Below are 15167 nucleotides of genomic sequence, written 5' to 3' on the forward strand. Positions count from 1 at the left end.
TACTGCTGTATGGTATCCTAAAACCTGTTTGGCAGCTGAGCCATGTTATTCTACCACACACATGTATGTATGTTCAGGAAAATTCACCTTTAAATGATTTTTCATCACTTTATCCCTAAAATGAATAATTATACATAAATTGAATAGCAAATACCTATTACATGTTGAAGAGTATCTTCTATATTTATGATTGATGTCCTTGACCAGAACTCTAAGAAACTAAGAAATGTTTATAATGAATTGGAAAGAAAAAAATTATTAAAATATTCTTTGCCTCCAAGAAGTTCAAAATCTACTAAATACTATTAGGGGGATATGACAGAATAATATTTAAAATTGACAAAGAAGGTAGAAATCATTTTATAGAATCAAAATTATCCTTTGAAGTCTCTTAAATACACCCATACAGCATATACATCACTTAAGGTCTACAGTCTCATACATTATTATGTATCACGAAACACACATCTTTTAAATATGAAAATCACACTCTATTTGCAGAGATGCTTTAAAGTACAGGAGGTGTGTGGAAACTATTAAAGACCTATTAAAAGAACAGTAAATTTACTTACCTCCCATCTCATGGTCCCTATAGGGGACCATGGATTTATTAAAGTGTTTTGATAAAAAGATACTCTCAGCCAATCAGGCTTTGGGAAAAGTATCTCAATAAACAATGACTGGAATATGCACAATCCTAGCATATTTTCTGTTAACCTTCAGGTGTTAAAAGAAATGTTGACTGTAAAGCAAAATGTCTTACTTGTTAAGGAGACTAGATTTAATGAAGTAGACCATGAAAATGATAACTGTTAACATTACATTATGATTGAGAAAATCTTTCAACTTGATGTTCATCATTATTCAGGCAAAGATAAAGGAGTCACAAATACTTGACACCAAATCTTCAAAAGAAATTTCACATCATGCATATAAAATTTTGGTTGATACAAGTTGAGCTTGATCATGATCAGAAGACTCCACACATTAACGGGTGACCAGGGGCTGAAAAACTACAAGTGAATTGAGTAGTTCATCCATTTTTAGTTTCTTAAAAATCCCACTGCCTTTCCTCTGACTTCAGCTGATGGTTCAGAGTTAGTTCCACGGATTCAGACATTCATCTGTTCACTACTTCCCCAGCTCACTCTGACTTAATATTACTCATCACCAAACAGCAACAAAAACTAAGCCTTCATCTCTTTTATTACCATCACACTTCATGTAAGCAACTTTTTATTAAACATTTTGTAAAATGGCTTTTTGATTATTTTACTAAGTATTATTGATAATCACTATCTTATGTTATTTAATACATGTTAAATAATATATGTTCCTTGGTTAAGTTACTTAAATTATGACTTGATGGACGTGAGTCTGAGTGAACTCTGGGAGTTGGTGATGGACAGGCAGGCCTGGCGTGCTGCGATTCATGGAGTCGCAAAGAGTCGGACACAGCTGAGCAACTGAACTGAACTGAACTGAACTGAACTGAAAGGAACAGTAGAATCAAATAATCTCTAAATCCCATATCTGCTTTAAAATGCTATAATTTTAGCGTGGTCTTAAAAGGAAAATAAGTAGTCTGTAAAACTGAGGAATGGGGTGGCAATCACTTCCCACATGCCTGATACATAAATTTTCAAAATCAATATTATCTTTAACTCTTGAAATGTATTTTCTCCAGGTTTTCTGTAGTTTGATATCCTTTTTTTTTTTTTAATGGCTGCTCAAATGTTACTTGAATACCACCTCTGCCCTGGTATTCCCAATGCTCCTCTTCCTCCTTTGTCTCCAACACTTAAATATATATTTATATCCAGCATGTGTGTAAGGTAGGGGACTGTATGTGTGTGTGTATGCATGTGCATACATGCACACTGAACCACAAACATAATTTACTTATTTACTGCTTGCTTCCCCATACTACCACACAAAAGTTCATGCAGACAGAGATGTTTTTGTGTTTTTTCTTTTCACTAATATGGTACCTAGCATATAGAAGGAAGATTAGTGGAACTTTCTTGAATGAATTAACTTCTCTAATCATGGATGGGAAATACGTTTTATAAAGGCCAACTTGCTAGTTTTGCTTTGGGGGAAGTCACACTCAAGGAAAGAAAGAACTAAATTAGTAGCATTTTATGAAAGAACACATGGGTGATGATATATCTGGTGAATTTATGAGTTACTCAAGAAAATCAGAAAAATATTCTAAGAAGATTTTTAAATGATATTACTAAGTTAATACAAAACAGCTAAATAGTACATAGTAATTATAATAACTGTTACTTTTACATAAAAGTGCTTTTTCCAGTTCAGAACTCTGATTATTTTGAATAGCATATATAGATTATTACATTTATTTATACACAGGCCAATTCCATTATCTGCCATACTAGAGACAAAGTACAGGGAAGAAATATTACCCAGGGACAGATGGTGATACAAAAAAAAGGGCCCCAAATAGAACTATACTCTTCTGAGAATTAGGTCTTCCCTCTCACCTAACAGACTACATTTTTAAAACTTAATTAGAATGTGCAAAGAAATAATTTAGACAGAACTCCTTATATAAAGAGAAATGGAAGAACCACTGCTTCCTCAAAATTTAAATTATGTCCTTAAAAGGTTATCAGGATTGTGTAAAACTACTGAAAAGAATAATTCAATGACCAAACATTTCTGAAAGAAATCTGGAATCACTTTTATTTTCATTATTTAGGCTGATTCCTAGAAGACTTTCTTATCACATACAAGGACTCATTAAAGACTTTGCTAAAACATCTAGTATACTGTAAGTCATGCTTTCAAAACAAACATGATCTTTTAAATCATGATTTTAAAGCATTACTGCTGAGCTTTAAAATATTCCTTTTCTCTGTCACTCAATTAAGTTATTGAGTTTTGACTGCATCATATACAATTCTAAGTGCTAGGGATATAGCATAATAAAAATCCCGTCTTATTGTTCTTATATTGTAGAAGTAGCAGAGACAACAAACACATTAAAAGAGGAGTCAGTTAGAAAAACAAACAAACAAAAAGCAGAATGGTAGGAAAGACTGTCTGAAAGAATTATCATAAACAGGGTGGTTGGAGCAACAAGTGATCAGGGCCAAGGGTAATGTTTGGTAATACAATGGAGTGCAATGCTCAGGTGCAAACAAGGATTCTAGACAGAGGTAACAGCAACAGCGAGAAGACCCTGAGATGGCAATAAGGTTAGCACATCAGAGGATGAGCAAAAAGCCAGAGTCTGCAAAAGAATAAGCAATAAGAGATTTGGTTGAAAAGGAGGCTAAACTAGGCCATGTAGATCAAACCTCTGATAGATTTTACTCTAAGTGACATGCAAAGCCACTGGAAACTTTTGGGCAGAGGAATGATGTACTGTTTGGGCTTCAGAAATATCATTTTGTGTAGAAAAATGAACTGGTCGGAAAGAGAAAAGTAGAAAGAGAAACAGTTCGGAGGCTCTTTAACACATATTGACAAGGGGATTTTTGCAGAAACTAATGCTTGTGGTGTTAATATGTCTCTGGTCAATATCAAGTAGTACATGCCAGAGATGAAGTGTCTTGGATTAGAGTGGCAGCAATGGAAATGGTGAGACACGGTCACATTTAGAATAGATTTTGAAGGTAGAACAACAAATGGGAGTTGATGATAGCTTGCATGTGTGTATAGAGGATACTGAGGAATCAAGATAAGTTTCTTGTTTTGGGGACTAGCAACCAACTAGGGTCAAGAGTGATACTTTCACTAAGATAGGAAAGGTTGGAACAGGAGAAGTTTGGGAAAGTAAAATCAAGAATTCTGTTTTAGAGAGGTCATGTGAAGTACCCATTAGATATTCTAATGAATACCAAGTAGAGAGATATAAGAGAGAAAAGCTAGAGAAAAGATTAGAATTAGATATAATCCTACAATATTCAGATGTCACCAAGACATACTGACTGGATGAAATGAAGCTACCAAGTAAGAGAAGCCATTTAAGAAGACAAGACACTGAGGACTAACTCTTGGGCTCTTCAATATTTAAAGGTAAAGAAAAGAAAAACCAGCAAGAAGCATGTGAAAGAAGTAATTTGCAAGATAGGGGGAAAAAAATTAAAAGAATATAATATCCTAGAAACCAGGATTAAGGAAGTGATCAACCCTATCACTGATGAATGGTGAAAATTTGAATAAGGTGAGAACTGATTAACTTTCCTCTAAAGAGTACAAAATGGAATTACCAATGAAAATGATAAAACACTTTCAGCAGGGTAGTAGAAAAGAAAGTCTAATCAGGATGAGTTGAAAAGAAAAGGAGAACAAAGTGAAGATGGTAAAAGCACAGAAAATAAGTACCTACTGTGTGTCAGATGTTAGAGATATCTCAGAAGGAAAAAATACAAAAATCCAATTCTTCATGGTGTTTAATACTAGCAGATGGAAAAAGACAATGAATAATACATTTAAAAAATAAGCAAATTATATAATGTTAGAAGGTAACTGCACTACAAAAAGGAGTGGTGGTTTTTAGTTGTGAAGAATTTGAGGAGAGGGATATAAAATAACTACCTAGGTATTTAACTTTAGTCAAGTTCAGCTGTTCCAGGGCAAGTGTATAATATATGGGGTACAGGGTCAAAATCCAGATGAGGTTCTGGCATGCAAATATGAGAAAGGAAAAGAGAAGCAAGGAAGTTAAGACTTTATAGAAAGATGATTACAGCAATCAAGCACAGTATCTGAAATGAGTAAGGAGAAAAGTGAAATCATGAGACAATGAATAGTGAGAAGTGGTATGGTCAATAGATTGGGGGTTGCAAAAAGGTTAAAAATATTAGGATGACTATTAAAATAAAATGGTGTCAGAAATAGGAAAGGTTGAAATTATATTTGGGAGGTGGCAAAGGTCTAGGGATGATCATCAGAAAGGTGGCTGGAGTGGAATGGAGGAAAAGAGCATTAAAATGGAGAGGTCAAGTAACTGAGAAGCCAGAATGTTGAATGAATCAGCTGCATAGTACTTGAAGTCACCAAGAACTAAGACAGGAGGAAGAAAGTGAAAAAAGTTAGTAGAGGTATGTAACATGATGATGTGGATGGAACAGGTAGATGTCAGGTGCTTCAGAGAAGCTCAGGGTTTTGAGTGAGGAAAGTAAATAAATGATCGGAAAGCAGCTATAAAGATCTCAGAACTTGTCAATTTTATCACTCCTGTATTACATAAAGCAAGCAATTAAAAACATTTAGCAAGAGAAAGGGCGACAAAAGCATCTTTTATGAATATACAGGTTTCACCTAAAGTAATAAAGTAAAGGGAACATTAAGAGAAAAGACTGAGGATATAGGGGATTGTTGATGAAAGATCATAAGTTTCAGAAAACACAGTGGAAAAAAATATGGGTGCTTGTAAAGGCGTAACTGACTAGGTCAAATTAGAGATTAAAGAAGACAAAAGGAGATAAAAGAATCCAGGTAATGGTAAATGAATAATCCAACAGTCTGTCTTTAATTCCTACTATGGATGGTGTCACAGGCAGAAAGGTGACTTTAACAGAAATGCCTAAGATCTTAAATCCAGTTATAACTTTTAGTGTGTTCTTAGAATTTCATTCATATCATCTATGTATATGGCAAAAAAAAAAAAATTTTTTTCATGAACACCTTTGGATTATGACTCATTATGGTATATGGATTATTTTACCACACTAACATACAGTTCGGAGAAGGCAATGGCAACCCACTCCAGTACTCTTGCCTGGAAAATCCCATGGGTGGAGGAGTCTGGTAGGTTGCAGTCCATGGTGTTGCTAGGAGTTGGACACAACTGAAGCGACTTGGCGGCAGCAGCAGCAACATACAGTTCCCTGAGAGTTCCAAAAAGGCAACCCACATATAAAGAGAAAGCCAAGGGGCCTTCCCTGGTGGCTCAGCTGGTAAAGAATCTGACTGCAATGTGGGAGACCTGGGTTCGATCCCTGGGTCAGGAAGATTCCCCTAGAGAAGGGGATGGCTACCCCCTCCAGTATTCTTGCCTGGAGAATTCCATGGACAGAGGAGTCTGGTGGGCTACAGTCTATGAGGTTGCAGAGAATATAACACTTTAAATTCACTTTTTCAATATATGACCACATGGTATCAGAAAGGTGCATTTGTATAATAAATACCTAGGGTATGAACGAATCAGGTCAAATTTACATAGCCATTCAAAGATACCTGCATTTAGAGAAAAGCAATCTAAAAGATTTAATACTCCTGTTTCTAAGTCAAATGTTTTAGTATCAAACATAATCCAATTAATTAATGAGAAGTATTAATATTTATTTCATGTAATATTACAAAGCTTAAAAATTAAAAGTTTAAAGGGAAAAAGATTTGTGTTCAGAAAAGGCATGAAAAACTTTATATAAAACCTGGCTATCAATTAATTTCAGGGGAAAAGATTGGTTAATAGCAGCTTTCAACTATATATCAAGAAGGGCTTCGAAAAGAAATGGCCAGAATAATAGTTAAATGAATGTTAAATATGTGTTGTTGGGGGAGATGGGGGGGGGTAGGGGGGTGGAGGATAAAGTAGGAAAAACATCATATTTTGATGAAGGAAGGCTTTATTTTATTATATACTTAGCAGTATGATTCATTCAGCTACAATGTGTATGCTATCTGTCCAATTTAGTTAAGTAGGCTTCTTTAACTGAAAAATAAAAGATGAGATATCTTCTTGAATTGTAAGCTAGTGATTTACACTGCTTCAGGTGATCAGAGAATATGAAGCCTAAAGTCAAAATAATTTAGTTTACATCCTATGAGGATAGCTTCAGAAAAGGCATTTTATATTTATATGCCTATGTTTATCCACATTTCAAAATAAACATATTCATGCTAAACATACATAGTAATAAATTTAAGTACAAAGTAGAAGATAAACTATATATACATGCAAAACAATTTTATCCTTCAAATGGAATAAGTATTATACCATAAGTATGAAGAAAAACTGGAACATATATTAGTTTATCTTAGTGCTCATTCATCCATTCAAGAAATATTTATTGAAGATACAAGATGTGACAAGTACTATTCCATATACTGAGGATTCTGCAATTAACAAAACAAAGTCCCTGCTATCATGGAGGTTTCATTCTACTCTAGCACTCTACATAAATAAATGTGCAGGTTAATCTCTACAAGGAACTCAACTCTGAAACATTTCTAAAGAATATACAAAATTAGTTAAAAATTCACTTCTACACTAAAATATCCCCTCTCCCTGACTATACTTATTCAACCCGCAATGAGTATTTTTGACTAGCTTCTATTATAAGGGATTGTCCAAACTGTATTTAGATTAAATAATAAGCTTTTCCAATTACTAAATACTGTAAGGGAACTAATCACTAAAGCTGTTCATAGTTCATATGAAGGCAAGATGGAATGCTCTGTATTTCTCATAGGTCCTCTCTAGCCTTCCCAATTCAATCAAAATAATCCTAATTCTAGGCTGTTAAGCAGTAGAAAACAGGAAGACTTTTCTACTTAATACTTAGAATCTAAGTGCTCTTCACATAAAACATCTTTGACCTTTTAAAAATTTCTTCCCAGGGTTCAAATGTTCACAACACAAAACTTAACTTCTCTGAGCTTTATTATCTTTATCTGTTAAGATGATAACAAGAGTATCTATCTCTCAACAATGTTTTGCGATTAAACGGGCTTAGTGTTCAATCATGATTGATGACATCATAATTGGTGACATCAACCATAATAATTATCCTAAGTGTGAGTTTTCAATAAAGGAAATATATCATCGAAGTCCATAAAACTATAGTTAAGAAAGATAATAAACAAGCTATAATAAGAATATTAAAAGATTTCTCTGTGTTTTGGCAAGATGATCACATGCTTATGTTCCTCAAACTAAGCAACAGATTCAAAGTATCAGTAATATTAATGTTACTAATATCCAGAATTCCTAAAAATGACTGACTTTGTGAAATGTTCAGGAATCAAATAAAAACTTCACCAACCAACAACAGGCTTCTATTAGCATTTTATTTGCTTCCAAAGACTCGGAAATATTTCCTATCTTTAAAAACACATTTTTTTTTTTGCCTTTTGTTTCAAAGTTAAAGAACTTACTAAAGAAATAAATGCATAAAGGAATTAAGACCATTTAAAAGATACTGTTACTATCTTCCAGCCACATCCTGGTCAGATCATATTGGAAATCTCGAAAACTATTTCATTCATAGAAATTAAAAACAAACAACAGAAACAAAGCCAAGTAAACAAGTAGAAAAGTCCTTATGTTTAATTAAATCTGGAAGGTGATGATGGACCACAACTAAAGAAATTAACAAAGACAAAAATACTAAAGACCTAAGGTAAGGCAAAAATACTACTAATAAGAACCTTTTATTTAAAAACTCTGTGATCCTTCAAAGATCTCGAAGAAAAACAAAAATCCCCAAATGGAGAGGTCACTAAATATCCATGAACACTCACCCAACCACTGGTAGGAGACCTCTTGAAGACCCAGATGCTTGAATCAGCTGAAATAGTACCAATTTTTTACTGATTACTCTTAATAGGGCAATGGAGCACAGGTTAACTCCATACTATCAAATATTAAAAGTTACTATTATTAATTTCTACCTACTACCATTACAAATTACTCAAAGGAGAAGGAGACTGAGTAATGAGTTCTAAGATGAGTGAAACTTTCTGCATGCATGTGTGTAAATGCATACATTTCCTCCAGCTCTCTTTGTGATGTAAATCTGAGAATGTAATTCTTCTCATAAGTGTAAATATATAGGCAGAATAAAATTTTCTAAATTAATACAAAATCCTTAAAGCATGTAAAGTATTTTTATATTAGTTCATGTAAAAAATTTTTTTTTAAATTTTGTTTTTTAACGACAATGACAATTTCTCAATATGAGTTACTTTAATTACACACAGGGAAAGATTTTCAGTCCTTTACACTTAAAAATATATATAGTTCTTAACTTTAGGCCTTTTAATATGCTAATTATTCTTCTAATCAGAGGATTTTCATATTTCAACACATAAAAGAACTCATAACACTAAGACTGAACAAAAGCCTCCTTTCTCAAATGTAAGGACAATATTCAACATTACAGATTAAAACTTGAAAGGTACCTATTTAACAGAAAATATCTGATGTTACCTAATTCAAAAGAGTATTAAAAGCACTATCAATACTTAGATGAAAATACAGTATCATTTTCCTCATCTCTGGAAGTTGGGAGGTAAGATGATCTTCCCACTACCACCCTGCATTCCCCCTAAACCATCACTTACTCCCAAGGTCTACATGGTAAAAATTAAAGACATTCTACTATTGCAGAAATGGCCAAGAAAAAAAAATGGAAGGGTCTATATTTCTCTAGTTTTCTCAAGTAGCTTAAGATATGAAAACAAATTCTGCCTGATACATATGTATCAAGCAAGGAAACACATGAAACAACCCTCATTTGGATTAAATGTTTAGATAGACAGGAAGCAAAGAAGAACAGTGACATTCTAATAGCACATTCAAGCTATCAAAGAAACACTGAAATCTCAAGCCAGCAAATATACTACCAACCTGGCTGATAAATGATTTAACTATTACATTTCTATAAACAGTTTTGCAATATATCTATCACTTATTGAACACAAAAGAACTTTTGCAGTCTTGAGAAAAGCAACAAAATAAGGAAGACCAAAAGCATACAAAATTTTCTTCTGCCTACAGTAATTAACAAAATAAAGTCAAGGAGAGATTTCAGAATGGTGAAAAGGAAAGCCTAGCAGAAGGCTAGCCCTATGACTGCAAATCCTAATGCCTTAAAAACATGGAGAAAAACTAAGGACAAAGAAGGAAATAATCAAGAATGGAGTAGAGACTGACATATTAAAAACTCGTATGTGAGAAAAATTCATACATTTTAGGTCTCTACTACAAATTTTAAATGACAAAGTATATCAATATTACCTTTCTTTCGAAAGAGTGCATTTAGGTAATTTTCTGCTTGGCATTCAATCTTTTCAGTGTTGGACTGGCCCTGAGATGATAGCTCCTCTGTTGGTGTCGACTGTGAAGAATCAAGAGATGGTATACAATCCTAAAATTAGAAGAAAACATCATTAAAAAATCACTTTTTATTTAAACATGGGACTTCATTAAAATGGCAAAAAGAAATTCTCTAAATGGTCATTTGTTCGGTCTTTTAAATATATGAAATTATATACAAAATATAAAATTTGGGGAAGGAATCAGGAAAAAAGAAATTTATATTTGATAAAGGGCCAAACTAGCCTTATTTCTTAGCAAAACTACTGTCAAACAAGAGGAAGAGGGAGAAAAGATAAAATATATTGTTAAATAAATTCACTATATAGCATGCCAGCAATGAGAGTTTGAAGAACAAAGCAGATGTTTACCCACTAACATGACCAAAATGGGTGCAAGTTCTCCAAGTTCCCATTTCTTTTTCGCCATTCTCACAACAGTATTAAAAGAATTAGGACTTCCTACCATACAAGATGATTCTACTTGTCTAGTTTATGCCCTATTTACAATAAAAACTAATAATTATTTCACAGGAGACAATTACGATATCCAAAAGACTTCAAGAAAAAGTAAAAATCTAAAAAATAGGACTACATTATCTTCCAACCACTGATTCCTAAGAAATCAGACTGTAAGGTAGTCTCAGATCAAACTAGGCTCACCTTTGTCAACCTAAATATGAAAGAGAACTGAACTGAACTTTATGAGTCAGGAGTTTTAAGAAACAAATGTGAAATAAGCAAAAAAGATGAGTATATTGGGATTTTCACCTGCAAGTTAAGCTAAATGTTAGACTTCTAACATGAGACTTCAAAATATTCTTATTACCAAAATCAAGTATTTAAATTTCACTCTAAGTCCCAAATTCTCAGAACAAATTAAGTTTAAAAAATTTGCGTTACAACTGTGCAATTAGTTTAGAAATAATTTCATAGCACTAAAACTTACACTGACTGCTTCTCTTTGTAGGTTACAAAATGAACATTTTTCATCCATAGACCAGTCAGTCAGCTCTTCTGGTTCACAGTCTTCAAAAGAGGGAAAAATATTGATTAAATACACTAACTTTATATAAAACAAATAAAATTACCACTCTCCACAGCAATGGGTCATATAAAAAAGCTAACTACTAAAAGTAAGGGGGAAAGGCCTAAAAAAAAAATTAAACTGGTGACATTTAAAAAGAAATATGGAGAGTAATTTTGCACTATTATTGGACAAAGTAGCAAGAACAATGAGCTGGCTATAAATTCATCATCCAACAATAGAGTTTCAACACATTATTTGACCAGGGGATTTCTGCAGTAACTAAACCTGTAGCATTACTATGTCACTGGCTAATAATGTGTTAAGTATCATTTAACCTTCTGAAATACTCGATTTATTATTGTCTACTAATTTTTATTTTCACTATGAAAGAAATCAAAACAGACAGGGAGATATGGGATAAGGGAATAAATTTGGCACAAATGACAATATAAAACAAAAATGGAATAAAGCACCAGAAAAACCTACAAATTTGAGAACATGGAATGCTGTCCAAGAAAATTTAATAGAAATCCACTACTAAAAAGTCAGATCAGATTTTTTTATTACATTGCTAAAAGATTTGTTATAAAAGTTAGGGTAAAAAACAAGTAAACAAGTTATATTATTCAATACAAAACATGGATTTTTTTCACAAGAATGTTCCTTATAATCCAACTACTGGAATATATTAGAGAGTTCGTGGAAAACATTTTCAAATGAAGGAATTTTATGAAGAAATAATAACATTTCTATCCTAACTATACTTGGTATAGACAGAGATTTTTCAAACTTACTCCTTGCAACAGAAACTCCCTCCAATTTCTTTTCCCAAATAATTTAATACACAGAACCTCAAATACAGAAACCATCATCATCTGAGGCAGCTACATTAGAACTAATTGGAAAAGCACTGGTGTACCACAGTAATTTCTCTTATACTTTTGAAATGTTTAATGAAATTAAATACTTGTTTTCTGCTAAACTACAAAGGAAATAAACATTCATCTTTCTGGAATGATAATGAATAAATACTAGATAGGTTCAGCCTCTTGCATTAATTCAGATACACAGGTCAGAATAGAAGATATATAATTTGTTGGAATATAAAGAGTGCAGTGATAGATTCCTTTCATTTCTGGCAGTGGTCCAGAAATATTCCCATTATTTATTTAAACTGGGAAAGAATAGGGACTGGGAACATAAGATCCAGGATGAGTAATGGAAAGATGACTGGATTTGAAGTCTCCAAAAATCTGGAATGGAACCTACTAGTTATAGCCTTGCCAAGCCAGGCTTTTAATTTCCACATATGTAAAATAAGGATTCTTATAACCTAACTTATTTATGACCAATTTTTAAAATATTAAAATATTTTATAAACTACAAAACATCATGCAAAGGCTAATTATTAATCAGGTAGAGTCACTAGTCATTATTTTTTAAATTCTGTACTGACACATGTATTTAATAAAGTTAGTTTGCAGAAGACAGATAACTTTAATTGAATATCTGCTTAAGAAAACTGATCAATTTGTGTAAAGAATCTGACAAATCAAAAGGTTTACATAATCTATACAATTAAAAACCCAGAACTGTAGTTATGCAGGTTCATAATTTTTTCCAACTTTTACCCAGTCATTATATCAGAATCACAGACTCATCCTCTTGAATGTAAGACTATGCAGTGTCTCTTATAGAGAGTGAGGCAAAGCTTTCCGACCAATGAAATGAATATATAAGAAGTGACAGTATACCACTCTAAACAGAGGCTTTAAAAGACATGGCAAATTCCCCATGGCAATTATCTTGAACTTTCACCATCCAACATCAGAAGAACTTGCCCCATAAAGCCATTATCCATTCAGTCTGGAACGTGCGGTCATGAGGAGATGTAAACCCCATCCACAGCCTAGACTCCAATGAATAGTCACCCACAAGCATGAAATAGATTTTGAAGCTGTCTGTTATGCAGCATTACTGTACTAAAACTTGACTCATATGCCAAGGATAATTTTGATAGATCAAGGAAATCTTAAAGCTTTTGAAAATTATGGCCTCAAGAACCAGAAATATGAAAGGACTCCAGCACTGGGATTTTTTTTTTTTTTTTTTTTTTTAATATTTGTTTGGCTGTGCCAGTCTTAGCTGCAGTATTCAGGATCTTCAGTTGCAGCATTTGGGCTCTTAGTTTTGGCATGTGGGATCTAGTTCCCTGATCAGGGATAGAACCTGGGCCCCCTGCCTTGGGAGTGCAAAGTCTTAGCCACTGGCTAAGATTAGGATTTTTGAAAAACAGCTAGTAGGTCTGGAAAAGGTGTTTTTGAAAAGTCACTGATATTGTAAAGAAAGGAAAAAAAAAAAAGTCATTGAAAGTTTTCATAAAGCTTAAGTGAAAAATACGTTGACTCAAGGGACAACAACTTTGGGTTAATTCAGACAATTACCAGTTGTAAAATAAAATTGGGCATGCTGAGATAATCCTTATTTATTTTAGTCACTTTAGGTGAGTTCTTCAAGGAAATTTAATTAAAATAAATGCCTAAATAGTTAAATAAATGGCACTGAATATTCAATGATTACATAAATGCCATTAAATGTTACTATGTTTGGAAATATATGAATTTACTTTAAAATATTTACTCTTTATATAGCAACTTTTAATTTTCAATCCAAATAAATGCTGGTGGTATACATTTTTTATATATAGGAAAAGCGATTTTGAAAAATCACCTGGAGGCCAGACTTCTCCCTCTGTCCAGGTTGTCCTTTCAGGTCATAAAAATTAAATAAGCACTACAACAAAACACATTCATTTTATCTCTCAAACAAAATTTGACAATGAATCAGATAGTCATCTCTAAAATAAGTTGTCTCTCATTTTGAAATTTAAATACCTGAAGTTATAAGCTGAAAAAGGTCAAATTATGTACCTTATACAACTAGCCTTATTAATAAAGGCAATGTCATATATGAAAACTGATAGTAAATGAATGATCAAAATCAACCTTTCCACCATGTATACATATTCTTGTGGTCAAAGTCTGGTTCCAATCATTTACCTAATCTATCTGGGAAGGTAACAGACTTTGAAATTAGAGAGCCTTGTACTGAATCATGGTCTTTCCACATACCAGATGTGGTCTTGGGCAAATTACCTTCTCTGAACATCAATCTCCTCATCTGTAAAATGAGGGTAATAATGGCATCTTAAGGCTGTAGTAAAAATTAAATAAGAACATAAGCAAAACACATTAAGTCCAGAAAATGTTACTTTCATTTTCTTTTAACTAATCATACTTCTTTTGAATGTTTTTATTATCTTCAGTACCCTCTAACCATAAAAAATAAATCTGGAGTTCCCAAAGACAAAGCTCAATGAAAAATGATTGAAGAGAATACTGAAACTAGATTTTTCATTAAGATCACAAGACAGTGATTATAACTTTGTTAATTTTGATAAAAGATACTGAACAGCAGGCAATATAATTAAAAGATAATCTTTAATTATGAACTATATATTAACTAAACTGAAATTACAGAGAAGAGAAAAACTATGATCTCATCTTCTAGAGAATAATGATTAACATTTTGCAATATATCCTTCCAGTTTATATTTTATGCCTTCTAAAAAATTAGGATCAGTTGATTTTTTTAAAAGATCAATAAAATGATAAACCTCTAGCCAAGTTAAATGAGGGAAACAAGAGAACAACAGAAATGAAAGATGGGCCATCACTATTGATCTTACGAACATTAAAAGAATAACAAAAGAGTATTATGGACAACATTATTTTCCCACCAATTTGGGTAAAATGGACAAATTTCTTGAAAGACACAATCTATCAAATCTCACAAAAAAATACAAAACCTCAAAAGGCACTTATCAATTAAAGGAACTAAATCAATAATTAATAGTCTCCCCAAACAGAAAGCACCAGCCCAAATGGTTTCTCCATAATCTGTTCCATGAAACAGAAGCAGAGGAAATATTTCCTCATTCTTGACTTCAAAAATCTGTCTGGATACCTCACTCAAGAAGATATGCAGACAGCAAAAGAGC

General features: G+C 32.8%; 1 protein-coding gene across 5 annotated transcripts in view; it reads right to left on the minus strand.

The window, feature by feature from the left end:
- LCORL (ligand dependent nuclear receptor corepressor like) overlaps nt 1–15167 on the minus strand; it is a 164662-nt gene that overhangs the window by 90470 nt on the left and 59025 nt on the right. For 3 of the 5 annotated variants that reach the window (XM_018049326.1, XM_018049322.1, XM_018049325.1), the window contains exons 3-4: nt 11027–11106; nt 10001–10130 (exon numbers count right to left, since the gene is read on the minus strand). In XM_018049326.1, the coding sequence (XP_017904815.1) occupies nt 10001–10130; nt 11027–11106 (210 nt within the window). Of the gene's footprint in view, nt 1–10000; nt 10131–11026; nt 11107–13837; nt 13901–15167 lie in introns of all 5 variants that reach the window. The other 2 variants (XM_018049323.1, XM_018049324.1) reach the window with 2 other exon arrangements.

This window comes from Capra hircus, chromosome 6 (assembly GCF_001704415.2).
Source record: "Capra hircus breed San Clemente chromosome 6, ASM170441v1, whole genome shotgun sequence".
NCBI classification, from domain to species: Eukaryota; Metazoa; Chordata; class Mammalia; order Artiodactyla; family Bovidae; genus Capra; species Capra hircus.